General features: G+C 37.9%; 3 protein-coding genes across 16 annotated transcripts; all 3 read left to right on the top strand.

The window, feature by feature from the left end:
* Window positions 1-158: 158 nt before the first annotated feature.
* On the top strand, window positions 159-5,327 carry LOC133735296 (uncharacterized). Of its 11 annotated transcripts, none has more exons than XM_062162710.1 (6): window positions 159-317; window positions 759-2,117; window positions 2,712-2,798; window positions 3,202-3,306; window positions 3,927-4,052; window positions 5,106-5,327. In XM_062162710.1, the coding sequence occupies exon 2, from the start codon at window positions 882-884 to the stop codon at window positions 1,713-1,715; it is 834 nt and encodes a 277-aa protein (XP_062018694.1). In that variant the 5' UTR covers window positions 159-317; window positions 759-881; the 3' UTR covers window positions 1,716-2,117; window positions 2,712-2,798; window positions 3,202-3,306; window positions 3,927-4,052; window positions 5,106-5,327. The 11 variants fall into 11 exon arrangements, with proteins under 11 accessions (XP_062018694.1, XP_062018695.1, XP_062018693.1 ...); XM_062162711.1 differs by having other exon boundaries at window positions 2,727-2,798; XM_062162709.1 differs by lacking the exons at window positions 2,712-2,798; window positions 3,927-4,052 and adding an exon at window positions 3,756-3,872.
* A 2,792-nt stretch (window positions 5,328-8,119) lies between these two features.
* On the top strand, window positions 8,120-13,494 carry LOC133736521 (phosphatidylinositol N-acetylglucosaminyltransferase subunit C-like). The gene is made up of 4 exons (XM_062164041.1): window positions 8,120-9,632; window positions 10,503-10,597; window positions 12,964-13,078; window positions 13,248-13,494. The coding sequence occupies exon 1, from the start codon at window positions 8,391-8,393 to the stop codon at window positions 9,294-9,296; it is 906 nt and encodes a 301-aa protein (XP_062020025.1). The 5' UTR covers window positions 8,120-8,390; the 3' UTR covers window positions 9,297-9,632; window positions 10,503-10,597; window positions 12,964-13,078; window positions 13,248-13,494.
* Window positions 13,495-15,563: 2,069 nt separating this feature from the next.
* On the top strand, window positions 15,564-27,275 carry LOC133736520 (disease resistance protein RPM1-like). 4 transcript variants are annotated; one of them, XM_062164038.1, is made up of 4 exons: window positions 15,564-15,818; window positions 16,830-19,754; window positions 19,883-19,970; window positions 26,720-27,275. In XM_062164038.1, the coding sequence occupies exon 2, from the start codon at window positions 16,855-16,857 to the stop codon at window positions 19,729-19,731; it is 2,877 nt and encodes a 958-aa protein (XP_062020022.1). In that variant the 5' UTR covers window positions 15,564-15,818; window positions 16,830-16,854; the 3' UTR covers window positions 19,732-19,754; window positions 19,883-19,970; window positions 26,720-27,275. The 4 variants fall into 4 exon arrangements, with proteins under 4 accessions (XP_062020022.1, XP_062020020.1, XP_062020023.1 ...); XM_062164036.1 differs by having other exon boundaries at window positions 16,834-19,754; XM_062164039.1 differs by having other exon boundaries at window positions 15,564-15,813; window positions 16,834-19,754.
* The last annotated feature ends 278 nt before the right edge of the window (window positions 27,276-27,553 follow it).

Here is a 27,553-nt window from a genome sequence, read left to right on the forward strand (position 1 = left end):
CTTTCGTATATTTAGAATTTGAAATATTCTTCAAAAATAGGGGGCAAATTTACGATTTTTTTTTTTTTTTTAAGGGTAGAATAATAATTTGACGATTTCGTGAAAACTGAAGGAGGATTTTGGCTATTAAAATTAAAAAAGAAAATTTAAACCAAAAAGTCCTAAAACCCTCTTCGGAAACTAAAACCCTCCAAACCTAAAATCCCAGGTCTCAATCCTCGGCAGCTCCATCCCTAAAACCCATATCGACTTTCCCACTCCTTGCAAATACCCAGAACCCATTCCTCTCTGAATCTCCACACCCTTCATCTGCTCAGGTACTTCACCACTATTCTTCATTTCCTGTGGATTGTACAGAAAGGCAAAGCATTTTGCTTTGTGTTTGATGTTTGGGTTGCAGCCCAACAATGTCATCATGCCTTTAACCAATGAACACCATTGCTTCTATTTCACCATGCTTGTGTATTATGGAATTAGACTATTATGTTCCTATAGAAACTGTGTCTATATGATTCTGTAAAGTTGGTTTGAATTCATTTTTGAATGTTTCTCATGTAAAACTTAAATTCCTATGCCATGTAAGGACTCTGGGTTATGGGTTCTTTTTTGTTTTGTTTCAACCAATTACCGTTCTTGCATTTTTTGACATTTTTTCACAAATAGTTAGGATGGATTTTTCCTTTTTGATCAACTTACCCAGACCCATTGAAGAAATGTATAACATTTGGTACTTGTTTGGTTTTTCTGTTATTGGGCAGTGAAAAAGCTGCTTCTTGCTTCACCTAACTATAAAGTAAAAGAATTTCTGCATCAAACGGTTTCTTGAGATAGATTGTACTAATTGGAGAAACTACAGCTGCCGAAGATCTCTGGGTCCTAGTATGCTAGGCACCCGAAGACAAATTCTCAGCCATTCTCATTACGCACAGAGGTTTTATTCGTCTGAAAGTTATTCAGTTCTTAATTCACCTGGTCTTCAGCACTGGTTCAAGAATTGGCAAGGACTCAGAAAACAGAAACTGACTGCAAGCACTTTTGCTGCGGCTATTGGGTTTTGGAATCGCAGAAGAGTCGGGCTTTGGTTAGAGAAAATTGGAGCAACTGAGCCCTTTTCTGGTAACCTGGCTACCTGTTGGAATAATATTAAAGAAGAGGAAGCACTTGAAAGATACAAGTTGATAACGGGAAATTCAGTCTCGTTTCCTGAATTTCAAGTCTATGGAAATGTAAATCCAGGAGATGACTGGCTAGCAGCTTCACCAGATGGGGTGGTTGATAACATGCTGTATGGATTGCCTCGACGAGGAGTGCTGGAGGTTAAATGCCCCTTTTTTGATGGAGATATGAGCAAGGCTTTCCCTTGGTCCCGAATTCCTCTTCACTGTATTCCACAGGCTCAAGGTTTAATGGAAATAGTTGACAGGGAATGGATGGATTTATATGTTTGGACGCCTAATGGAAGTAGCCTATTCAGGTTATACCGAGATGCAGCATACTGGGATATGTTGAAATATGCTCTCTCAGATTTTTGGTGGAATCATGTTCAGCCAGCAAGGGAGTTGTACAGTAAATCTCATGCTATGCATCCTCTCATTGAATCGCTCAGGCCACAACCCAAGCATGAACATTGGCAATATATAGTTTATGAAAGTAAGCGCATTGTTGAAAGCTCGGATTTATTGTGGCGTGAAATTCATGGCAAGCTACAAAACTGATGCATCTATGATCTTTTGGTTTCCATGAGTTTTGAAGCACATATATTCCAGCTGAAACTGAGGCAACTAGTTCATTTTTGGTTCACTTTTTATGTGACTTAGAGTCCATGTCAAGTAGCTGGCATATTGGTCTTATCACTCTTATGATTGATGTCAGTTACTTTCATCACTATACTCATAACTCTTCCCAAGTGATGAAAGAAAAATATACTGTGCTACAGGGTATAGAATTTGCAAATTGCAATGTTGCTGATGAGAGTGACCACATCTTTGTATTAAGAAGGTTCTGGCATATTACGGTCATGAAAGCAAAATTTAAGAGGATAACTACATCCCTCGCTATTGTCATAACTCTAGGCCAGAACATTGTAGTTGACTCGTACTCTGGAGAAGTTTGAACAGGTTAGTTTTGTTTGTATTTTTTGGTGTGTAGACACTTTTATACTTTAAGCAACCATGATACCACCTAAACATAATCAAACCTCTCAAGGGAGCTTTTAAGTCATGCATCTGTAGCTTGAAACACAATACTAGTAGGTTACTCAGTACTCAGTCCTTTGCAGCAACTGCTTGGATTTGTTTTCCGGACTAGTTACAGTTTTTATTGTGCATTTTTATCTCTTTTTCTTCAATGTAGGTAACACTTTTTTAGTGATAAATGATAAGTTAACTCTGAAGGCAATCATTAGAAAGTAAAGCCTTCTAGTTTTACTTGCTCTATTTGATTGTAAATATCAAAGATAGTACTGTTTGGCATTTAATGTGTTATATTTGCGTAATTGTGCAATGCATGGCACTTTAAGTTTTGACTGTTTGAGTATTTTAGTGGTGTAGGAGAACGGTGAATAATATCGAATAGACACATCTGTGATTAGTCACATGGTGGATGAAGGTTGTGAATGCCTTTGTTATTCTCGAGTTTTATAGGTTTCAGTTTTTTTTTTTACCACTTTGAGTTTGTTAGGTAAAAATAACAAAAAATTGAAAGTACTATAGATTTTCTACACACAGAATCTATTGAAGCTGGGAGAAGTGCTAGAGGAAGTACAACGATTGGAGGAAGTAGACGATATCGTGTTGAAGGTAACCATCAGTTTAGAAAAGAAAAAAAAAAAAGAAAGAAAGAAAGTTAAAGGTGAAATAGGTGAGATGCACTGGCGGAGATAACCATATGAGAAAATCATATTATGTGATTTGCTCCTTTGAGTTCATATAAAATTATAAATCCTTTCAAAAAAAAAAAAAATTATAAATGTAGCAGTGTTCTTGCCCTGGTTGGTAGTTTATTAAGTGTTAATTTTAGATTGATATTTTATTTAGGCACTGCTAGATGTTTATGGTACTCCAAATGCTCTGTTGCAGACAATCAATAGTTTCTTTTCTTTGTTTTCAAAGAGTTTTTTTTTTGATACTCTTTGTTTTGTTTTCAAAGAGTTAGCCTTAATATCTTTAGACACTTACGTAGTAACCGTCACTTCTGTGGCAGGTGCAGGTAGCTTACTTCTGATCCCCAACAAAAGAAATATGAGGCAGGTCATATATCAAGAATTCGAGATCTCCTTCCCAACTTTGAGGAATTTAGAGAAAAATGGTATGGCGTTATTGTATTTGCTTGCCGTTCATGATACTACATATGCAGTGAGTAGGCTTTCGAAACGTGACGTCCTTGTAACAATATGATGGCTCTTTACACAGAGGAGAATTTCTTGCGGCTACATTTACCATTTTGTGTAAAAAAGAAAAATAGTAATGATATCTATAATAAGTTCATAATACATATGCTGAATAAACGTTATAACTGAAAATACTGTCAGTCACAACTATCTATGTTCTCAAGTTTACGTCGTGACACGTTATCTTTGGTCACTATAACTATACCATACTTATTATTGGCTACTAATTTTTTCAAAAAAAAGAAAAAACATTATTTTTTGTTTGTGACAAACAACTTCAATTACAATAATAACCTGTAATAAACAATAGAATTTAGTAAACTTAAATGGTAATTGTGCCTAATAATTTTTCTTATTGTTCTGAAAGAAGGGTGTTGTGCAATTGTAACTCTACTACAGTAGCCCTCAATTGTCCCAAACTCCGATTGTGGTCTACTTCCAGAGCTCCTTTTCTCTAATATCAGTGGCTACAAGATCATTGCAGGTTTTGCACAGCTCAAACTTCAATTAATAGGCCTTTGTGTTTTGTTTTGTTTAGGTTGAGGTAATAAATAGCGTGGAGTTGATCTTTTTGATAGACGAAGCTAACAGTATGTGAAGGATATGAAGGACTGAGATTTCTCATGGTTGTGTTTTGATTTTACATGATATGATCAAATACAGGGTTGGTCTCGGTCTTCGTTTTTACTTCTGTTGATCCGTGTTAATGCTGATTGCTTTGATTTATCCTATTTAGCATGTTGGCTTATTTGGTTTGCTACACAACTTACGGAAGCACATAGTACTGTCACCTTGTACCAATTACAGCAATTTTACACAACATAACCTACGTGAGAGATACCAAAGTCATGTCCTTTTTTTTATTTTTATTTCTTTCGTGAAGTAAATGAATTTTACTAATGTGGCAACTTGGCCTGAGGAGAAACCTTTGCTTTCCAAATCTTATCATAAGTTTAAGAATATGAGTTATTAGAACGGCTACACACATCGCTTCTATGGCTTGCATGATAATGACCTAGAACTTTCGAACTTCCAGCCCCTATATCTCCCCCTGAAAAATGCATACACACATCTTCGAACTTTACTCACACAGAATCAAACTCTTCCTGCTCAAAACCATTTAGTTCCTTCTGAAACCGTAATCCCAATGGTCATCTTTCACTAAAAAATCTTCCATGACATGACATTAAAGTAATGTCATGGAAGGTTGTCGCTGTGTCTACTCATATTCATATATTCTACTTTGGTTTGAAACTGATTTTAGGTGTATAAGCATCATTGGAATTTTTTCCCTAGTCAATTAAGCAAAGAGCATTAATAAAGCACACAAGATTTCAACTAGGTATACTTTTGAGTTTGCATATCTACATTATTCGATCTGTAACTTCTCATGACCATAAAATTTCTATATGCCAGTTCTTGATAGCTTTTGTTCTGGAACTCTTTTGCTTGACCTAATTCCATAATCTAATGGAGAAAAAGAAAAGAAACAACTTTCCAATTCTCTTCAGTAGAATCTGAATAGATATGCTGCTGAGTTACTTGGTTTTGTGCCAAAATAATGCCTCATTTCCCACATCTTTTCATTTGGTCTTTTTTATGTTTTTCTTTGTGCTTCATTGTCCTTATAAGGTTGACTCAGTTTTCAATTCGATATTTTTGCGATGGCTGCAAAGTACTTAACGGGACTTACATTTATGCTAATTGCTTGATTCAGGTCTTGGATGACATTGGAAGGAATACTAGTACTGAATGCTGATATGTTTAAAATTATTGAAGTCATCTAGATCTTGAAGAATTTAAACTTGTTTACTTATTTGAAATAGGAAACTAACTTACAGACTGACATTGATGGTTTAAATGCTATATTGGAAACAATTTAATCTGTAAGTTAACATTCCTTTTTGGTACAGTGATGACATAAGCTGAAACAGAACAATTACGGACTCTCATTTTCTTATCATCCATTTAGTAATCAGATCCTTCATTTCTTCAGACACACAATATGCTAAAATATATTAACCGTTTTCTACAAGGATGGTTCAAATTTTTGGTCTGAAAGCAGTGGTTTAATTCAGGCGTCGCATATTGATATTTGAACCCAGCAAATTTCCGGTTTTTCCCTCATTATATTCTCTATATGCCTCCCATTACCTCCACAAATCACAACATATTGATAATTGGGCAGTTCTTTGTTTTAAGCCTACTGTTATTTTTTTTTTGGGTTACAAACGGGGCACACAAAAAAACAAACAGACTAAGAGCATCTCCAACAGTAGGAATTACTTTTTAGTTAAATTTAGCTAAAGATGTGAAATATAGTTATTGATTTAACAATGTTACTCCAGCAGTAGTAGCTATTTGTAAATAATATACTAAATTTTATCGAATCGTAAACTGACATGCGGACAAAAGAGGAGAGAGAAATATAACTTTTGCTTTAGCTATGCAAGATTCTCTAGTTAAATATAGCTAGCCATTTTAGCTAAAGCTAAATTTAACTTGGCTATAGCTAGTCTGTTGGAGTTGATTTTTACATTAAAAATAAGGGAAAATGATCATTTACCCGATTTTAGGCTAAAAATTGCCCACTTGCTCCACCAACTGTTTTTTAACCCCATTTACCCAAAACACTCTAAGGGATTATTTCCCCTTTACCCAATTAATTCTTTTTTCTTTTTTTTTTAGACTTTTTTGCCCTCTCCTTCTTTCTCACTTAGAGAGAGAAGTCACCTTCCACCTTGTTGTGCTCCGGTGACCAGTGGCCGGCGCGGTCTCAGGCGACCGGTGACCGGACTCAGGCGAACGGTGACCGGATTCCGGCGACCAATGACCGGATTCCGGGAACCGGTAACCGAAATCCGGCGACCGATGACTGGAATCCGGAATCCGGCTATTATTGCCCCCCAGTAATCATATTATTATCTCCCAAAAATCATATTATTGCCGTCCAGTGAATTGTATGAACTCCCAAAACCAAAATGAATACACTACAGGAACAATTGATCAATTTATAATCATATTATTGGCTCCCAATAATCATATTATTGCCCCCCAATACAAAGTCCAATGTCTCTACTGCCTCCCAATAGACCACCAAAAATGCACCATTTTGTATGATTCACAGATAATTTGTCTTTAATACACCGAAAACAACAGGTAACTTATCAATACACCACACTATAGTGATCCCTGTCCCTCATTTCAAAGTCTACTGGGGGCCAATAATGTGTCTACTGGGGGCCAAAAATGCACCATTTTGTATGATTCACAGATAATTTGACTTTAATACACAGAAAACAACATGTAACTTATCAAAACACCACACTATAGTGATCCATGTCCCTCATATCAAAGTCTACTGGGGGCCAATAATGTGTCTACTGCCCCCAGTAGACCATCAAACAAACCCCACAGTTACATTGCAATTCCTTCCTCATTCTCGGGGTTCACAGTGTATAAAAAAAAAAAAAAAAAGTGCTATGGGCACCCAAGATTATGAAGCCGGCCCCTCCTCCTCCTTCGCCGGACGACGACGACGAGCGCGCCAAGAAGAAGCACAAGCTCATCCTCGGAATCAAACACCAACAGCAAAATCGCAAACCTGGGATTGAGGACCTTGGGTTGGCTCCCTTTCAAGGTGGTCTCGGCGTCTCGGGCTGTCTAATCGGATTTGGAATCGGGTCAAGGTCGGGCTTTCGTGTTTGAGGTCGACGTTGATCTCCAGATTTGTGGTTTGACTTAGTGATTGACACGGTGGTCCGGTGCTGCTTCTGATGGGGACAGGAATGGTTGCCTGGGCTCGATGATTTGACTTAGTGATTGGCACGGTGTCTGGTGCTGCTTCTGATGGGGACATGAATGGTTGCCTGGGCTCGATGATGGAGTAGCCAGCGGTGATGGCCGAGAAGCCGCAAAGGAGGCAGATCGACGACGGTGGTCTGGGTGAGGAGGCGGATGAGAGAGAGAGAGAGAGATATCGTTGACGGTGGTCTGGGTGAGGAGGGGATGAGAGAGCGAGAGAGAGAGAGAGAGGGGGAGTGTAATTTATGAATTAAAATAAGGGCGAAACTGTCAATAGCTGTTAGATTGGGTAAATGGGGTTAAAAAACTCTTAGTGGAGTAAGTGGGCAATTTTGAAGCTGAAATTGGGTAAGTGGTCACAGCCCCTAAAAATAATTATATATAGCTAAAAATTGAATTTAGCTAGTGTATTGGAGATGCTCTAAGAACTAGAGTAAGCACTTCTTCTTGCTCTAGACATAGAGGCTATGTTATTTTTAATATTACATAGCTTCACCACCTAAATATACTTTAAAATTACTTAATTTTAGGGGTGATGTATGTGTGAATTTGATCAAATCTTTAAAAAAAAAGAGCTACATAAGTTCATTTCGTATTTAACACATCAACATGAGTAGAATCGGCAATTTTTTTTTTTTTTTTTTTTATCTCATTCATCTCATGATGTCAGTGAGATTTAAATCTGTGATCTTTACAATATCAATCATTCCAAATAACCAATAGGATAGACCGGTCCTTTTTTGTTGAGTGAGTTCAACCCGCTTCACTTCGTAATTGAATTATCGGATAATATCGGAATTGACAGCGGTATAGATTTTCCCGTTTTTTGTCCCTGCACGTGTTAAATCCATGTGGCAAACTGACCAGAAAGACAGAGCCCAAAGTAGCAAAAACTAAAGAAGAATTGGTATTTTTGCTTTTGTCAGTTGCTATAATAAAGAAATGAAAACAGCGCAGATTCTTCTCTGTTTCCTTCCATAACAGCCTTTCCCCCCTTTTATGGTCTTATCAGATTTTCCCGTTAGGAGATTGGATCCTAAAAACAAGTCCCTGAAAAACTGTCATAGTTTCACACCCCACAACCACATTTGGGGCATATACTCTGTTTCATAATTGTCCATCGTTGGTCCTCTCTCTCTCTGCCTTGATTTTGCTGAAAACCAACGTCTTATTTTTGGTTTGGGATTTCCGGATTGTGATGGAGAGTGAAGTGATCACCTCTCCGACTCGACCCAGATGGCGAAAGGTTGCATATGGAGGCATGCAACCGGGGTTTGATGACAATCACACGGACGATTCATTCCTCGAAGAAATGGTGATGAATGCCAATGTTGTTAAAAGGGACATTCTCAAAGTCATGCTGGATTCTGTTTCGATATCCCAGTACCTCTGCATTGTTGCTCTTGTGGGTTTGGTCTGGACCTACACCCTCAGATCAATCCTCAATGAAAACTCACTCTTGCTTCTTGATGTCACTCTTCTCGGTTTGGGATTCCTTGTTCTGCTTTTAACTAAAGAAATGCTTTCATTCAATCTGTTCCTGCGTTACTTGCTCAACATTTCCTTTTTCATTAGTGGTTTGTATGTTTTAGCTCCAATATACCAAACACTCACCACTTCCATTAGCTCCAATTCCATTTGGGCCGTTACGGTTGCACTACTTGTCCTACATTTATTCCTCCATGACTACAATGGATCCACCGTCAGGGCTCCCGGGGCTCTGCACAATCCCACATTGACAAGTTGCATCTCTTTGAATGCTTCTGTCGTGGCCTCGGTGTTCATCGCTTCGTGCCTCCGGTCCAGGCTGCTTGTTTTCGCAATCATGCTTTTCTCTTTGCAAGTGTTCCTTTTCGCTCCGTTGGTTACTTACTGCATTAAGAAGTATTCCTTTCGTTTGCACCTGTGGTTTTCTTTTGGGCTGATGATTGCGACATTGGCTTTTGTTTATACCCTGCATTTGTTACTTTTTGTGATGTTGTTAGGATTGTTGATTTTTGTCACTGTGGTTTGTCCATATTGGCTGATCCGGATGCAAGAATACAAGTTTGAAATAGCTGGTCCTTGGGATGAGGCTAAGCTTTGCTTTGATATCACTGATTGAGATTTTGGTGCCCTTTCCTCTACTTTTTGTGTTCTTTGAAAATTGATGAGGAAAATAAACAGTTTCGTAGATTTGGCTTCACACCTCTCACCATCCATCATATTTGGTCAAAATTTTCATCTGCATAGGAATATGCACTCTTCCATTTTATCGTGTGGGTGGATTTCATAGTATTCCATTGTCTTTCCTTTTAAGGGGATTAAAGTTGGGCAATTGTTATGGTGTTATAGGAAAACGTGACACACTATTCTCGTTTGGGAATCATATCATGATCTTGCATCTGTTGTCTATCAAAGTTCTGAACGGACATTACAGTGTGGCATGATACTTCAAAGGGTAAGTTTATAGAACCCCTTATTTTGATAGTTCATGGAATTATGTACCTTAGTTTTGTTGACTTTTGACCTTTGATGAACTGTTAAATGCTAGAATGTTTTAAAAATCTGTGTTGTTTTAACATTCATTTGAATACCATCTGTCCACTAATCTATGTGAAGATACAATCTGTACTGAGGTAAGTGAATAATTTGGGCTGGATACATTTCTCTCTTGTTTTAAAGGCATAAGGTGTTTTGTGGTGGAGAAAGGGAAAATGTATGACGGGGCTACTGTGTGATTGCACTTTATGGGGTAACTTGGTCGGAGGGAGTATGGTGAAACTTTTGGGAATTTTATCAGGGTTGGGAAAGAGCTACTGTGGGGTAGAATTAGATTCTGATCTTCACTTTGGCTTCTGGTTTATCTGAGGTAGGAGATGTTCTGACTTCTTAAATAGTTGTAGATTGGAAATCAGCTGTAAGTAGTACTGTAGTACTCTATGTTTGAGGACAGGTTTTGTTGTTTACGTTACAGTATCTTTGGTAGACTACTCGTCTTGTTAAGCACTTAATTGTAGTCATACTAGTATTGGAACAGAATTACAAATTAGATAGAAAAATTGATTTGGTCTTCTTGAATTTTTCTGAGAAGCTAATTGTGATGCATAAACAATTTTTTGATATGTGTTATGTATCGAACTGCCATTTCAACCTGTCCTCTTTACACCTTTATCACGGTCTGCAAATGTTTGGATGTTTGAGAGTGTTAACACTTTTTTTCACAAGATCTCCCATTTGACACTTTCTATATATCCGTGTTCCTTATAGGCTTATCAAAATTGTGCTTCTTCATGTTCTTATTTTTTGTTTGTTCTTACCTTTTCCCCAGAAGTTCACTACAATAAGAAGATATTTTATCAAAAGCTAGAAGTTCCATTACAATAAGAAGATAACCTACGTCATCAAAGCTATCAAGGTCTCATGGTATATTCTACACCTAGTCATCTTGTTTGCCTTCAATTTTGTATCTACAAATTGTACTGTGGTAGTTCAGATATTCTTTTAAAGATAGATGACATGCCAACCATTTTTTTTTTTTTTTTTTTTTAAACAAAATGTCTTAAATCACTAAAGAATATTAGGAAGCATGCCAATGAACTTTAATCCTGACTTTTGATCAGATAAGACGCTGATGCTGGGTATTGTACTTAATGTGATTGTTATTGGATTAAAGTTTCCTAAGCTTCCATTCTGTGTAGGCTTGTCCAGTTGCTGTCGTTATTTTATTTGATCAAGTGCACCAATGAAAAGAAGACTAGAAGAGGATAGGTGCAGGGCTAGGACTTATGACTTCCATTGTTCTTATGTACAATTGATAGGATAATGGTTGTGTGACAGTTTTGTATTCTCTATAAAAGAAAAGATGGAAATTGGTCTTTGACTCTGCTCCTTAATTATCCAGAAGGCATAGTATAGGAAAACCTGAGGAACCAAAAAAATATACAGTGTCTTTTACCAAATAAGGTATAACATGGCTTAGTGCAATACAGTAGAGTATAAGACCCCTGCCTACCAGCTTAGGAAGGCAGTTTGCTTGATAAATATGTGGGAAATTGCTAACTAAATGAGCCCAGTTCTCTCAAGCACAATAGTTAGTCTGGCTTGAGCTTACATAAGTAACTACAGAAGCAATCCTAACCAAGTTAAGCTTCCTACTTGAACCTAGTCTCACTGTAAACCCGACTATCCTGACTGGACAAAGAGAATCTAGAAGACGACTGAAAAATTTACACCCAAAAGTTTATATAAAAAAACGGCTGTATTAGAAGTATTCCTTTCGTTTGCACCTGTGGTTTTCTATTGGGCTGATGATTGCAACCTTGGCTTTTGTTTATACCCTGGATTTGTTTCTTTTTGTGATGTTGCTTGGTTTGTTGATTTTTGTAACTGTGGTTTGTCCATATTGGCCTATTCAGATGCAAGAATACAAGTTTGAAATAAATGATCCTTGGGATGAGGGCATGAGGCTATGCTTTTCTTTGATATTACTGAGTGACATTGGTGCCCTTTGCTCTACTTTTTGTGATTTTTGGAAATCGATTGAGAAAATAAATTGTTTTGTAGATTTTGCTTCCACGTCTCCTACCATCCATCATGTTTGATGAAGTTTTTCATCTGCATAGGATATGCAACTCCTCCATTTTATCCTGAGTGTATTCCATTGTCTTTCCTTTGAAGGGGATTAAAGTTGGGGCATTGTTATGGTGTTATATTCTGATATGGTAATCATATCATGATCTTGCATCCGTTGTAGATGGTATGGGATACCAGAGGTAGCCATTTAACATAACCTGAAGTTCTGAAGGGACATTACAGTAATACTTCAGAGTGTAATTTTATAATACCCCTTCTATTCATAGTTAATGTATTCATGTACATCAGTTTTTGTGGATGAACTACTTTTGACCTTTGATGAAAGACATGATAGAAGTCTAAAAAAAAAAAAAAAAAAATATTTATTTTGAATACCATCCATCAACTATTCTTTGCAGAGATGCAATTGCTGTGTTGAGGTTGTTTGGCAATGTGAATCTGAGTTGGGTAATTTGGGCTGGATACTTTTCTCTCTTGCATGAAAGGCATAAGGTGATTGGTGGTGGAGAAAGGGAAAATCTGTGAAGGGGCTATTGTGTGATATTGCTTTATGGGGTAGTTTGGTTGGAGGGACTATAAAGGAAGTCAAGGAATGAACTTTGTGAATTATATCCGGGCTTGGGTGGAGCCCTTGTGGTGTAAAGTTAGAATTTGATCTTCACTTTGGCTTCTGTTTAATCCAAGTAGGGAATGTTCTGATTTCTTAAAAGTTGTAGATTGGAAATCAGCAGTTATTACTGTAGTAGTCTATGTCTTCGCATATGTTTTGTTGTTCATGTTTTAGTGTCATTGGTGGACCACTTGTCTCGTGCTCGCACTTAATCGTGGTCATACTAGTATTTGAAAATAAGAGATACAAACTAGAAAGCAAAACTGATTTGGTCTTCTTGCGTTTTTCTCAGTGATGAATCTATGTTAGGACTGATTTTATCTGATTTACCTAAATAAAATACAAGTACACAAATAAGTTTTAAGCAGTTCTAGGAATATTGGTATGTGATGCATAAACTATTTATGTTGGAATTTTCCATATGTGTTGGTCCCAAACTCCCATTGCAATCTGCCCTCTTTACATCTTCATCAAGATCCACAAATGTTTGAAATTCTTAACCCGTTTTCTTCCAGAAAGATCTCCCATTTGACACTATATCTGCTTTCATTATCCGCTTATCAAAATATTTGATTTCACCCCCCAGAAGTCAAATACAATAAGAAGGATATTTTATCAAAGCTGCTTCAGAAGTTCAGTACAATAAGAAGATAACCTGATGAGAATGAAGGTTACGTCATCAAAGCTATGGAGGTCTCATGGTATATTCTACACCTAATCATCTTATCTCCCTTCAATTGTGTATATACAAATTGTACTATGGAAATTCAATTTATTTTCTCTGTTAGACAACAAGCCAACCTCCTCTTTTCTTAAATCACTAAGCAATAGGAAGCATGCCAATGAACTTTAATCCTGACTTTTGATCAGATAAAATGCTGATGCTGGGTACTGTGGTTCTTTATTGGATGAAAGTTTCCTAAGCTGCCATTCCGTGTAGGCTCGTCCGGTTGATGTTGTTAGTTGACTTGATCAAATGGAACCATTTCAAGAAGATAAGAAGAGGACAGGTGCAAGGCTTGTACTTATGACTTGTATTGCTCTTATTGCAGCAGATAGTATAGTGGTTGTGTGACAGTATTGTTCTCTATGCAATAGAAAAGATGGAAATTTGAGATTTGGCTGCTTTGGTTTTACTAAAATCCCATATTTCTGCAATGCTTTGGCAAATTGTTCATTGACTCTGCTAGTTTATTCTCCGGAACACATATTATAGAAAAAAAACTTTAGCAACCAAGTTAAGAAGTGTACTGTGGCTTTTGCCCCAAAAAGGTACAAGGATAACATGGCTTAATACAATATGGGTGGAAAAAGATTGAAAGTTATAAGTAGATCTTTTATTTATTATTTTGAAGTTGGTTGGGCCAGAGCACCATTCGAAGAAAGTACTCATCTAATTCCTTGGAACCCAACTCTATAACAAATACTTTTCCTTCTTGAATAGCTTCTAGTTCAAATTACTGGTGGCGACTGGAGTTATTCTTAGCTGCTAGATTTTGTTTTCATCTGGGCTTGTTTAGATATTATTGCAGTATCGTGTAGGTCTGGTCTCCACTGGTTATATATTGGGGACTTGCTCTTTTAAAGATATTTTCTTTTATTTTTCCTCCCTGTTCTGTGCGAGTTCCCCTTCTTTTGGTTTTTTATTTGAGCTGGCCTTTAGGTTTTTGGTTGTTCTTTTGCTTTGTCATTTTCTTTTCTTTTCCAAAATGTTTTGGTTTGGGTACCTTGTTTCTGTGTTTGCCTCTTTGAGGCTTGGAGCTGTACTGCAATGAGAAGAATTAATGGATGATTACTTTTACTAATATACAAAGCTTCTTAGGCTGATCACTGCCATGCTTGATTTCAACATTAAGTGATCCCAGTTTTCTCAAGCACAAGAGTTAGGTCTAGCTTCTGCTTAAAAAGTAAATTCAGAAGCAATCCTAACCAAGGTAAGCGTCCTACTTGAATCTAGTATGATTGTAAACCTGACTGTCCTGACTAGACAAAAAGCATCTAGAAACCGACTGAAAGTTTATACCTAAAAGTAAATTACATGCACCAACTGGAGTTGTTATTTGGTGTTTTTATGTGTCCCCTTAAGGAATCAAGTGGTTAATCTAGTCGTAACTTGTAACAGTAATTAATGTTTACGGTCTAGCTGTTTCCCGTGACTCATGTCATGGAGGTAGAGGCAGGATATCATCCTGATACTCACTTTAGTAAGCTTGGATGGGGAAGTCTGGTTGCAAAGTGGCAGGAAAAGAGTATGATAAAGCACAAGTGGAAAATAAGTCGAATGCTCTTGAAACCAAATGGAAACCTCGGAAAGAACTAACTGGGAAGGAATGATCAAGGTGGAATCACTACAATAATATTTTTGATGTCTGAGTAATGGTGGCATGGTAAAATCGAGGTGCATAAACTTGTTAATTCTAGTATTGTCCTAATGCTTTTGTTCTACCATTTTGACTTTCATTGTAATAGTCATGTTTTTCATAATTGTAGAAAGGTTCTGATTATGCAAAATTTCATAAAATGGGCATTCATCCTGAGATTGAGGAGAAGCAGACAGGATTTTCATGATTCATGAACACTCTGGCTAGCGGTGAACATGCTTGTGCACCCTCATCTTGTGTACTTCCATCTGAGATTTCGAAGGTATCAAAAGAAGGATACTGTTCCACTTGAAAGTACTGGTGATTCGGATGAGTCCAACCAAATCAAAACCACTCAGGCTGTGGAGTGGTATATTCTTGGAGTGATGAAGGCAGTTCAATTTTTGCCTGGGGTGAGCTCATGTGCTTTAGAACTCAGTTATTTCATCTCCAGATAATAGTGAAATTTTTTCTTCTGAAGCTTCAATGGCTTAAATATAAATTTACTGCCACTTTGCGTGTGTGCGTGTGTATATATATAATGTATATTGTTGATAATGGTTAAAAACGGTGACTAATATTTGGATGATTAGCATGTAACCATGGTTAAGGCCAACTGTATATGTGCCTAAAAGCCTAACTCTAATTTGTGTATTCACCAGAACTTGTTGATTTTCTATATGAAGAGTACACACACAAATTAGAAAGAAACAGTTGATTTGATCTTCTTGGATTTATTTGAGTGATAAAGATAGGTATATCATATATAATCTAATGCACAAACTAATTAAGTAGCAAGTGGGCAACTTGCTTGCAACAGTTTATTTGGACTTCTCTGGTGAAGGATACCATTGACTAACTTTGTTCATTTCTTTAGGCTCAGATAACCACCAAATGGGCAAACCAATCCTGGTTTGATTTACCCTCTTTCAGGAGCAAAACTACCAAATCAAAAACCAATCAAATTTTCGGAAATAAAACCATATTAAGGAAGCAGCATGTCAATGGAATCGTATTCTGGTTTCTGATCATAGCTGGCGTGTATGTGATCGTTGTTGTTCCCACTCACATGTTCGGTAAGGTTGTTAATTTTATTTGATATACCATATGTCTTTTGCAGAATCATTTTTTTTTTTTAACCTCAGTTTACCTGGCAAGAAACAATGAAAGATCTTGTTTTCATGTTGGCTCAAAATATTCTGTGATTATCAGCTTTAAAAGAGTCTTTTTCTTTTGATAAATGCTTTAAGAGTCATGCATCTTGGGTTATCAGGTTATGTACCAATTTTGTCCATGGCTTCAATCTCATCACCTTCTTTTGAACTGGATATGTCCTTTGATATCTGAATATATAAAAAGTGATACAGTACATACGAGTCAGGCTAGGCTAATCATTTCACTCCTCTGAGCTCTAACCTAGGATGAATTTACAACTTGGAAGATTTCAACTGAACCAGCCCCAGTCCTGCTCAGAATGCTGAAACAAACTTAATCTTATTCTTAAACTGTACAATCTTAAGCCTTGTAACGCCAAAACCAGGCTCTATCATCTTAGTCTTTCCTCATTAGAAACCATGGAGGTTCCTAATTGAGGTACGTGGATTCACTTTACCATCACAACCGATACTGGCTGGTAATGATTAGAACTGTGAACTTTGATTACTAGTATTTTAGTGTGTTCAGCAAAAGGAAAAAGAAAAACTGTTGAATTTTTTTTTTTTTGGTCAGAAGTCTTCAACTTGGTGACAGAATATAATTCCAACAGTAAAGTAGGTAATCACAGAGTGGACTTTCCAGATACTAAAGAGTACAGTCACAATTTTTTTAATAGGCAAGTATCATATAATACGCTGATGATTCATACATATATATATATATATATATATATATATATATATATATATATATATATATATATATATTGAAGCACCCACATGTCTAATAAAGTAATGCAATGCACTAATTTGCCATTTGCCATTCTGTTACTAAATTCTTATTGAAATGCTACAATATGCTGTGATAGAATGTTGATCCATTGTTCCATTCAAGGCCAATAGACTCTGATTTCAGATATGATTCTGTGATTAATTAGGCAGATATATACCATAGAAGCCAATATGACCTCAGCTGCAACAGAGTTCTTGATTGGTAAAATTGAGGAAGTTCTTGAGAAGGAAGCATCCTCCATCGCAGGTGTTCGTGATCAAGTGGATGAGATTAAGCAGGAGCTGATAAGCATGAAATCTTTCCTAGAGGATGCTGAGGGAAAGAAAATAGACACAGAAGGAGGGAAGGAATGGGTAGCAAGCATTAGAAACTCTGTCTATGATGTTGAAGATATTATTGATGAATTCATGTACCGCATGCATGAGCAGCGAAATGGAGGTCGATTTGCAAGGTTGCTATGCAAAACCACTCTTATTCCAAAGAATTGGTACAGGGGTCGGTTTGCAAGGTGGCTTCGCAAAACCGTTCACATTCCAACCAGATTTCAATGCAGGGGTCGTTTTGTAAGGTGGCTTCGCAAATGCATTCAAATTCCAGAGTATCTTTGGTACAGGCGTCAAATTGCCAAAAAGTTGCAGAAAATCACAAAAACCATCAAAGAGATTCCAGAGAGAAAAAAGAGATATGGTATTAGTCGTGTGGAAGGAACAGGTTCCAATGATATTCGCAATCGGGTGCAGAACCAAGCAGAGTCATCTCTTTTCATTACAGAAGATGAACTTGTAGGATTTGAAGACAAGAAGAAACTGTTAATAGGATGGCTGATGAATGAGGTACAACATCAAATTGTTGTTTCTGTGGTCGGGATGGGAGGATCAGGAAAGACAACTCTAGTTGCCAAGATCTTCACCGATGATACTGTAAAGAAGCATTTCGAATGTTATGCATGGATTACCGTTTCACAAACTTATGTGATTGAAGACTTGTTTCGAAGCTTGATCAAGGGATTTCACCAGTCAAGGAAGGAAATCGTCCCTGGAAGTTTGAATTCCATGAGCTACAAGGAATTGCTAGAGATACTGGTGAACTACTTGGAGTTCAAAAGATACGTAGTTGTTTTGGATGATGTGTGGAATATCCAACTTTTGAGAGAAATAAGGGTATCACTTCAAGATAGACAACTTGGAAGTCGAATCCTGCTAACAACTCGAAACGATGACGTAGCATTCCATTCTTTTGGAGTTGAAAGCCTTGTTCATCGCATTCAACCCTTGGAGAAGAATGATGCCTGGGAGCTCTTCAGTCGGAAAGCATTCTTAACTTATCATAATAAGTGTTGTCCAACAGAGCTTGAAACATTAGCTTTTGAACTAGTGGCAAAGTGTAAAGGCCTACCTTTGGCTATCGTGACTCTAGGTGGTCTTATGTCTTCAAAGAAATCATCTGCTGAGTGGAGAGAAGTGCGCAACAACTTAAATTGGCATCTTACAAACGATCACTTTCTTGAACCGGTGAAGAGCATCTTGTTGCTTAGTTACAATGATTTGCCATACCGTTTGAAACATTGTTTCTTATATTGTTCCCTTTTCCCAGAAGATCATTTGATCGGAAGATACAGGCTTGTTAGATTGTGGATAGCTGAAGGGTTTATTGAACATGTCAATGGGGTCACACTAGAAGACCTTGCAGAGAGGTATCTTATAGAGCTAACTTTTCGCAGCATGTTGCAATTTGTAAAGAAGGATTCTCAATCTAGAATCCCAGAACAGTGTCTGATGCATGATCTGATGAGGGAGATTGCTCTCTCAACTTCAGAAAGAGAAAAGTTTGGTGTCGTATTTGATAGGAGAGGACTAATGGAAGAAACTAGAGTTCGCCGTTTGGCAATTCATACAACTGAAGGAGAAATTGAATTGTGCACAGGTATGTTGCAGCTGCGTACATTTCTTGTGTTTCCTTCTGGCTTACGTTCTCCATTGTTATCAAATACATGGTCTTCTGGGTTCTACTTGTTGAGAGTTCTAGATTTGGAAAATGTACCAATTGATAAGCTTCCAAACAATCTAGTGTACTTATTCAATTTAAGATATTTGAATCTTAGAGGAACTCGGATTAAAAGGCTTCCAAAAGACATTGGAAGGCTCCACAACCTTCAAACCTTGGACATCAGTGACACAAACATAAAGATACTTCCTAGTGGAAGTTCAGAGTTGATAAACCTGCGCCATCTGTATATGGGACATTTCAATGATACTGGATTTGAGACCTTCATATGTGCTAGTGGGATTAGAGCATCATCACATATTTCTATGTTCAAGAAGTTGCAAGATTTATTTTTTGTTCAGTCAGATAAAAACATGATCAGACTTCTGAGAAAAATGACCCAACTTAGGATGCTTGGCATTACAAATGTAAAAGAAAGTGATGAAATAGAGCTCTGTGCCTCAATTCAGAAGATGAAGATCCTGGTCTGGTTGAATTTATCGGTAAGTGATAGTTCGGAGGGAATTCTTCGAATTGACGCACTTGCTTCACCTCCTCCGTATCTTGAGTCCCTTTTGTTACGGGGTAAACTGGAAAGCATACCATGTTGGTTTTGTTCATTGCAGTGCCTCACACATATAGAGCTGCTTTGGTGTAGACTTGAAGAAGATTTACTGCCTCAAATTGAGGCGCTTCCCTGTCTGGAACGTATTCTCCTTGATAATGCTTATGTTGGGAAAGAGATGAGTTTCAGTAGAGGCTTTGCAAAGCTTACACATTTGGAGTTGTTCAATTTCCGAGTATTGAATAAGGCAAGTGTAGAAAAAGGGGTGATGCCAAATCTCCAATACCTGGGACTTCGAAGCTGCAAGAAATTGAAGACATTGCCGCATGGTCTTGAATACCTTACTCATCTCGAAAAATTGTATCTGGAGTCTGTTACAAGGAAGCTTGTAGAGTCCATACGAGAAGGCGGTGTGGATCGTCCAAAGGTACAACACATCCGCATAATTGACCATCATTACAAAACATCTTCTGGGTTGTCTTACGAGAGCTTGTCCTAGTATTCTTTCCTCCTTCCCAAAAGGTACATAATATTATTTCATTTTTCTTGCATTATCTTTCCTAAACTTTATAACTGTATGTGAGAAATGTAGTACTTCTCTGCCCACATAATTAATAGTTAATTGAATTTTTATTTGGTTGGTTCCGCAGGGAATATGCACAGGTGGAGTACTGTTGTTCTGTTTCTTATTGGCTTCTTGTCAGATCGAGAATATACCCCAAGACTTGTTATTTTCATGTAATTGTTGTAAAACTAACATAGAAAGTGTTTCAGAAAATGGAGAGAGCTTTGCTTCTAAGAACTTGAGAGAGAGAGAGAGTTTAGATGCAGATAATAAGTGTAGTATTTTCTGTTTTTCTCCTCATAACATGGATGAGAAATGGACTACATATAGTGGAAGATAGGGAACATGTAGCCTAAAGTCCTCCATAAAACAAGGACCCCTAAAGTCCTCCATAAAACAAGGATTCCTAAAGTCATCCATAAAACATGGAAAGGGTAAGCCTATAACAACATAATGATTTACCCTATATCTATTTACATGATATAGCCATAATGATTTACAACACTCCCCCTTGGATATTTCATGTCAATAGTGTTGCATGGGTTGTGCGCTTCTAAGTTGTCTCATCAAAAACCTTGCCAAGTAATAAAAACCCTGTGGGAAAAAAACAACCTTGGTCGAAGGAGAAAAAGAGCACAACGCGTATGAGTGTGGAGTAGTAATATCACAGCTTCGGAGATAAGTGGAGTCTTCTTATTAGCATCATAAGTAGGTAGTATGTCTACGAGAGGGATGCATTTAGATTTGCTACACCAAAACCTTGCCCGGTAAACCCAGTGGGAGAAACCCGTGGTCGAAGGGAAAAGATGAGCAAATGCATATATGTCAAATCAAAGCATCTTCAGGATGTAGTATAAGTGGGGTGACCATTCTAAAGATGTGCCTCGTTAAAACCTTGCCAGGTAACAAAACCCAGTGGGACAAAATAACCCTGGACGAAGGACGAAAAGAGTACACGATGGTCAAGTGTATATGCTTCGGGATACTCCCCCTGATTTCGACTCCCCCTGAAAATTACATGTTAGGTAATTCAGATAGTTTACGTAGACCAATACCTTGAACATGCTTCTGGAATGTAGACTTTGGTAGTGACTTGGTAAAGAGGTCTGCACGATTATCTTCAGATCGAATCTGCTTGACTTCAATCTTCTGATGCTCCTGTTGTTGCTGATTGAAGAAGAACTTCGGTGCAATATGTTTGGTGTTGTCTCCTTTGATGAAACCCGTCTTCATCTGCTCTATGTAAGCAGCATTATCCTCGTAGATAATGGTTGGTTCATCAGTGGTGGAATGCAGTCCACATGTGCTTCGAACATGCTTTGTAACGGCTCTTAGCCATGTACATTCACATACTGCTTCTTGAAGAGCTAGTATCTCAGCATGATTCGAAGAGGTAGCAACAAGTGTCTATTTCGTAGACCTCCAAGAAATTGCAGTATTCCCAATGGTAAAGACATAACCAGTTTGGGAACGTGCCTTGTGCGGGTCTGATAGATAGTCTATATCAGCATATCCAACAAGGCGAGCATCATTCTGAGGATCAAGGGGGTTTGATCCATTCCTTGATGCGTAGGGATAGAATAAGCCCATATCCGTTGTACCTCTAAGGTAGCGGAAAAATGTCTTTCATGCCATTCCAGTGGCGGCGTGTTGGCGCAGAGCTATATCTAGCTAACAAGTTCACATCGAATGAGATGTCCTATCTAGGGCATTGAGCCAAGTACAATAATGCGCCTATTGCACTTAGATATGAGACTTCTGGTACCAATATCTCTTCGTTATCATCTGCAGGACGATACGGTTCTCTCTAGACTTCAGACGATCATGGGTGTGCTTGCTTTTATCCTCATTAAAGCATCTTAACATCTTCTGGATGTAATTTGGTTGATGGACCAAAATTTCATCTGCACTGTGCTCGGGCTCCAGGTCGAGACAATAATTTGTTCTCCCAAGGCCTTTCATCTCAAATTCCAACTTCAGGTGCTTTGCGGTTTCCTTGATCTCTTCAGGAGTATCGATCAAATTCATGTCATTGACATAGACCGCCACAATTCTAAACTAGGAACTTGTTTCCTTAATAAACACGCATGGGCATAGTTTATTATTCACATATCCCATCCTGATTAAATATTCACTTAGACGGTTATACCACCTCCGTCTGGATTGTTTCAATCCATAAAGTGAACGCCTCAAAACTAATGGAGAGCGTGTTCCGTGGTCTAGAACTATTTGCATCGGGTATATTAAGTTCTTCAGGAACTTTCAGGTATATTTCTGTATTATGATCCCCCTAGAGATAAGTTATGACCACATTCATAAGCTGCATATTCAGTTTTTCGGAAACTACCAAATTGATAAGGTAGTGGAACGTTATGACGTTCATTACGGGAGAATACGCGTCCTCGTAATCAATCACAGGGCGTTGAGAAAATTCTTGCGCCACTAGACGAGCTTTGTGTATCACAATCTCATTTTTCTCATTACGCTTCCTTATAAATACCCATTTAAATTCTACAGGTTTAACATGGGGAGGTGTAGGAACAACAGGTCCAAAACACCTTTCTCTTTGTCAAGGAATCTAATTTGACCTGGATTGCTTCTTTCCATTTTGGCCAGTCGTCTCTACGTTGACATTATCAACGGAGCGAGGTTCGATGTCATCGCTAGTTATAATTTCGGTAGCTACCGCGAATACAAATATATCATCGATGATAATCTCATTTCGATTCCAAATCTCACTTAAGCATGCATAATTTATCGAGATTTCTCTATTCTCGAGAGTGGGTTCAAACGTTGGAGCGTCCCCCAACGTTGTCTTTTCTAGGACGGACCCATAATCTGGAATTATCTCGTGAGATGGATCAGTTGAGATCGCGATGTCTAGTGGATTCGTTTGTGCTGGTTTTACCCTCTTCCGGGGATAGGAATCCTTCGAACCTAGTGGTCTACCTCGCTTCTGGGCAGGGACATGTGACTGGTTAGCCGCCATGGTCGTACCTCGTCCATCCGGGACAACGCGTCCTACAGGGACATCTATTCTTGCAGGCACATTTGCAGCAGGTATATGTGATCTCGTCACTTTAGCTAGATCAGAGAAAGCGTCTGGCATATTTTGGGCTACACTTTGTAGATCTAGAATTCTCCGCACTTCACTATCGCATTGTGCGGTTCAGGGATCGAGATGAGACATAGTGGGGACATTCCACGTCAATTCACGTCGTTCATCAGGAACGGTAACGTTCTTATCTCCCCCTAACGGCGGGAAGACTGTCTCATCAAAGTGACAATCTGTAAACTCTCCGACATTATCAGGTCTTATGGACTTTATGGGATAATCCGAGTGGTGATCCACAATTTCATGATCTGGGCGAGAGTTTAGCAAAAGCAGCATTTTCTTGCGGACAATAGTGTAACATGTGATCACTTTGTCGATACATCAACCACAACCATGAAATATTTAAATTGTCCGCATGGTGGTTGGAAAGGTCCACAAATTTTCCTTGCATTCTGTGCAGAAAAATGGTGTGTGTATATACTAGTCTTTGCACATGATGGTCTAGAGTTTAACATTCCTAACGAGCAAGTTTGGCGTAATGTGTTACTAAACACAGGACCCTTATTCAGAAGGGGATGCCCGTGTGATAAGTTGAGGATACGGTGCATCATACTTTGACCTGGGTGTCCCAAATGGTCATGCCATAGCAAGTAGTTGCTCGAATTGGTTAGCTTCTGGCTAACAAATTTCAATTTCTCCAATATACGCTTCTGGCCGCACATTCAGAGGTTATGCAAAGATATTACACTCATTTTTCTTAGGGGTTTCAACGTGATAAATGTTGGTTCGAATATCCTTAATACTCAATAACGTTCTTCTGGAACGTGGAGAATATAAGGCCTCATTAATGGTAAATTCAGTACCATTGGACAACATAAAGTGGGCTTTGCCATAGCCCTCTATCAGGTTGGATTGGCCTGATATGGTTGTCACAGAGGTATGCATGGGCAATAAGTTTGAAACATATCTCCGATCTCGGAGTATGGTGTGCGTAATAGCACTTTTAACCGGACAACAAACTTCCCCACAGAATATGCCTATTCATTTATTTAATTCAATGGATCACATGTATGAATAAGTTTATTGAATTAAATATATTCGAACATAACCACATTTCTATAATCCAAAATAATTGAAAACATAAATCACCAAAATCCGAAGATGTTTCATTCATTAAGATGAAATAGATATGGCACAAGGGGCCAATTATACCCATGTCTTCGAGTTCTAATCCTCGGTATGTTCAGTAACTGCCTGAAAATCCATGATCTCTAGTGTGGAATCGATAGAAAATGACCCTTTAATAAAGTTGGTATTTCGAGTTCTGCGACTGGCGTAATACTCATCTACTGCTTAGGCTATCGCACAACAGGTGCGGGACCAGCAGTCAATTCCTCCACATTGATAACAAAGATCATGCTGATCGATTCTGGTGGCAGCGGGCCGGACCAGTGTTCCTTTCAACTCGGGCTTGCTGAGTTATGGCATCATGGTTCCTACCACGTGGAGCCTGATTACATGGCCTCTTGGGCTTTGGCCAAGTGGCAGACGGTCATATGGGCTAATTTCGTTCTGCCAATCATGTCTTGCTTCAAGCAAGAAAATGGTCATTTGATGGTGAAAGTGCTCTTCTAGAGCGACCCAAAGAATCTGTGTATCCTCTTCATCGGATACTCAACTTGGAGTGTTTTCTCCATATGTTTCCTTTGAAAATTATGGCACTCATATTAAAAGCCTCAATGACGACATTGTTAGCATTGATTGTTGATCTCATCTTCTTTGCAGTTAGATGAATTATCACATCTTGAACCACTTTAGATAGTTTCTTCCGGAAACCTCCAAAGAAACAAAGTCAAGTTTGTTGAGATTTGGTATTTCTTACAGGAAAGGAACAAATAATCTTAGTGCTTTGGGTAATATCGTCCATAAGCAACTAATAGGAACTTCAGGTTCTATAACATGGTATGAAAAATCGGATTAAACATGTAAAATCTACTGGTTTTATCATGTGTGGTGAATTTATGAAGGAAACTTCAAGTTTCTTAAATGGCATTATCGAAACTACAAGTTCGATATGTGTATGAACTACTGGTTCATTTAGAACTTCTAGTTCATTAGGTACCTGCATTTTCTACACATATATTCTAGTGCGAAAATTTAGACAAGTAACACAATAATATTGAATAGAGCAAATTGAAATAATATCTCACAAATTGAATAAATGGAAATCACAAATCAATTGAGATATTAATTGCATGCTAGTAATATAACATATTAATTGTCACACAATTATGTGAATAAATGCTTCTGGCAATTAATTACACATATGAAATATGGTGAATTTATTTGCAATAGCCATAATGACATGTACATTGTCTGGGTTCAAATCTCAGTAGAATCAAATCATTTTTCCTTTTATTTGATTCTGCTGGACCAAAGGAATGGGCTTGATAGTGAAGCCTATCGGGCTTAGTCTGCGGGCTTGTGACCCGGCCTTTCATGCGTAATTTAAATGGTGTGTGAGGCCTGCTGGGCTGCTAGGTCCCGCAGAGGAAGAGTGGGCCTGCTGGGCTCAAGCTGGTCTGCCAAGGAATGAAAAGTTATTACTCAACCCTTTTGGTAACTCCAATTAAATACGACCAGGTAAGAGTATGAGGTTTGGGTGGAGCGAGGCTCTCTTAAGTACACAGCCTCATTGTATCTTGCCTAGACATCACATCGAATTGGGTGAGCCTACTTGGAAAGATTCATAATATTTCAGTGTTGTCAAAACTACAGGTTCGATACTATATGTGAACTTCTGGTTCAATATTTATGTATGAAATTTTGGTTCAATGTTTATGTGTGTGAACTTCCGGTTCGTTAAGTACCTGCATTCCGCACATATATATTCTAATGCAAAGAATTTAAGCGGGTAAAATATTTAAATTTAATATGAGCAGGTAACACCACAAAACATTATCATAATAAATAATGAAGGAAAGATGTATCATTATCACAAAGTCCAAACAAGTATATATAGATATTCGTCACAATATACATGAATTGATAGCTAAATTAAAAGCTATTGATTTTCCTCTTTCTTTCCCTTTTTTTTCAATCATGCCAATTATAATGCAAGAGAAATAAGTGTCTCTCATAGAGGATTAAGTTAAACTAGATGCTTCAACAAAAGTCATAAACTGTGACTGCAGTTCCTACTGAACAACAGTCAAAAAACGAACTGAAACACTAAGCAAAACTACCCAGAAAAATATGAAAATTTACAGAGATGTACTAAACATATAAGGACTCCAGCATACAAAATTTGGTGAATTTTGGAGTTGAATTACTATTTTAAATAAATACTGGAACACAGACATCAGAAGGTAAAATGAAACAGCGAAATTGGTTTTTGTTTGGAAAAACCTACTTGGTTGTAGAGCTTGTAGACTGATGTTGATTGAATGATGAACTACCTCTTCTCTGCAACCCAAGAGTTATTCACCTCTTCTCTTGTCAATCTGCAATCCGAATCCTAGAGCTATTCGTGCTGATAACGTGTTGTAAAACTAACATAGAAAGTGTTTCAGAAAATGGAGAGAGCTTTGCTTCTAAGAACTTGAGAGAGAGAGAGAGTTTAGATGCAGATAATAAGTGTAGTATTTTCTGTTTTTCTCCTCATAACATGGATGAGAAATGGACTACATATAGTGGAAGATAGGGAACATGTAGCCTAAAGTCCTCCATAAAACAAGGACCCCTAAAGTCCTCCATAAAACAAGGATTCCTAAAGTCATCCATAAAACATGGAAAGGGTAAGCCTATAACAACATAATGATTTACCCTATATCTATTTACATGATATAGCCATAATGATTTACAACAGTAATGATATTGTTGGTGATTGGTTTTATGCATAACTGGATCATTCGTGTCCACGTTCAATTGTCAAGTGTAAGTTACTGGATAAGTAGAAAATAAAACTCTGCTTGTTCACCCGACGAGTGTTTGTGGTATAGGTTTATAAGTTCTAACAGTTGGTAAGCCTTCACCCTTGACATATAACTCGAGTAAGGCTTTGTGGGAGGTGATGAAAACCTGAATGAGTTTGAGATCAAAATGATCAATGGAAAGAGGGCTTTGGTGTTTAAGGCTGATAGTTCTGGGATAAGCTCTGGCTCTAGGAAGAGGACTAGGGATATGAACGAGGACCATAGCATGGCTGATATTGATGCTGAAGCTGAGGAGGACAGCGCCTCATCTCCTAAGATGCAGAAACCATGAAGATTCTAAGTTGGAATAGCAGGGGTAGTGCATGGTTTGGTTTTGTTGCACAATCTCTGTATTGTGCTTCTTCCTTTGACCCAGATGTGTTCTGTATCATGGATAGAAGAACTTCTGATACTATCTTAAATAAAATGAAGAAGTTACCTTATGATGATTGCTTTGTTATTTCTGCAAATGGTCAATGTGGTGGTATATTATATATGGTGTTTTTTTTTTTTTTTTTTTTTTTTTCTGAGAATATATATGGTGCTTTTTTGGAAAACTAGAATGGTTAAAATTAGAACAAGATGAAATAAGTTTCAAACGATGTATAGTGCTCCACTTTTCGCGGAGCTGGATTCTGAAACCTTAGTTTCGTGAAGCAGGGCGGCGGCTTTCTCCGTTTGCCTTTGACGCTCCGGCGTCGCTATCTCGGTTCGGTAGAGCAAGTGG

Source organism: Rosa rugosa, chromosome 3 (genome assembly GCF_958449725.1).
Source record: "Rosa rugosa chromosome 3, drRosRugo1.1, whole genome shotgun sequence".
Taxonomy (NCBI): Eukaryota; Viridiplantae; Streptophyta; class Magnoliopsida; order Rosales; family Rosaceae; genus Rosa; species Rosa rugosa.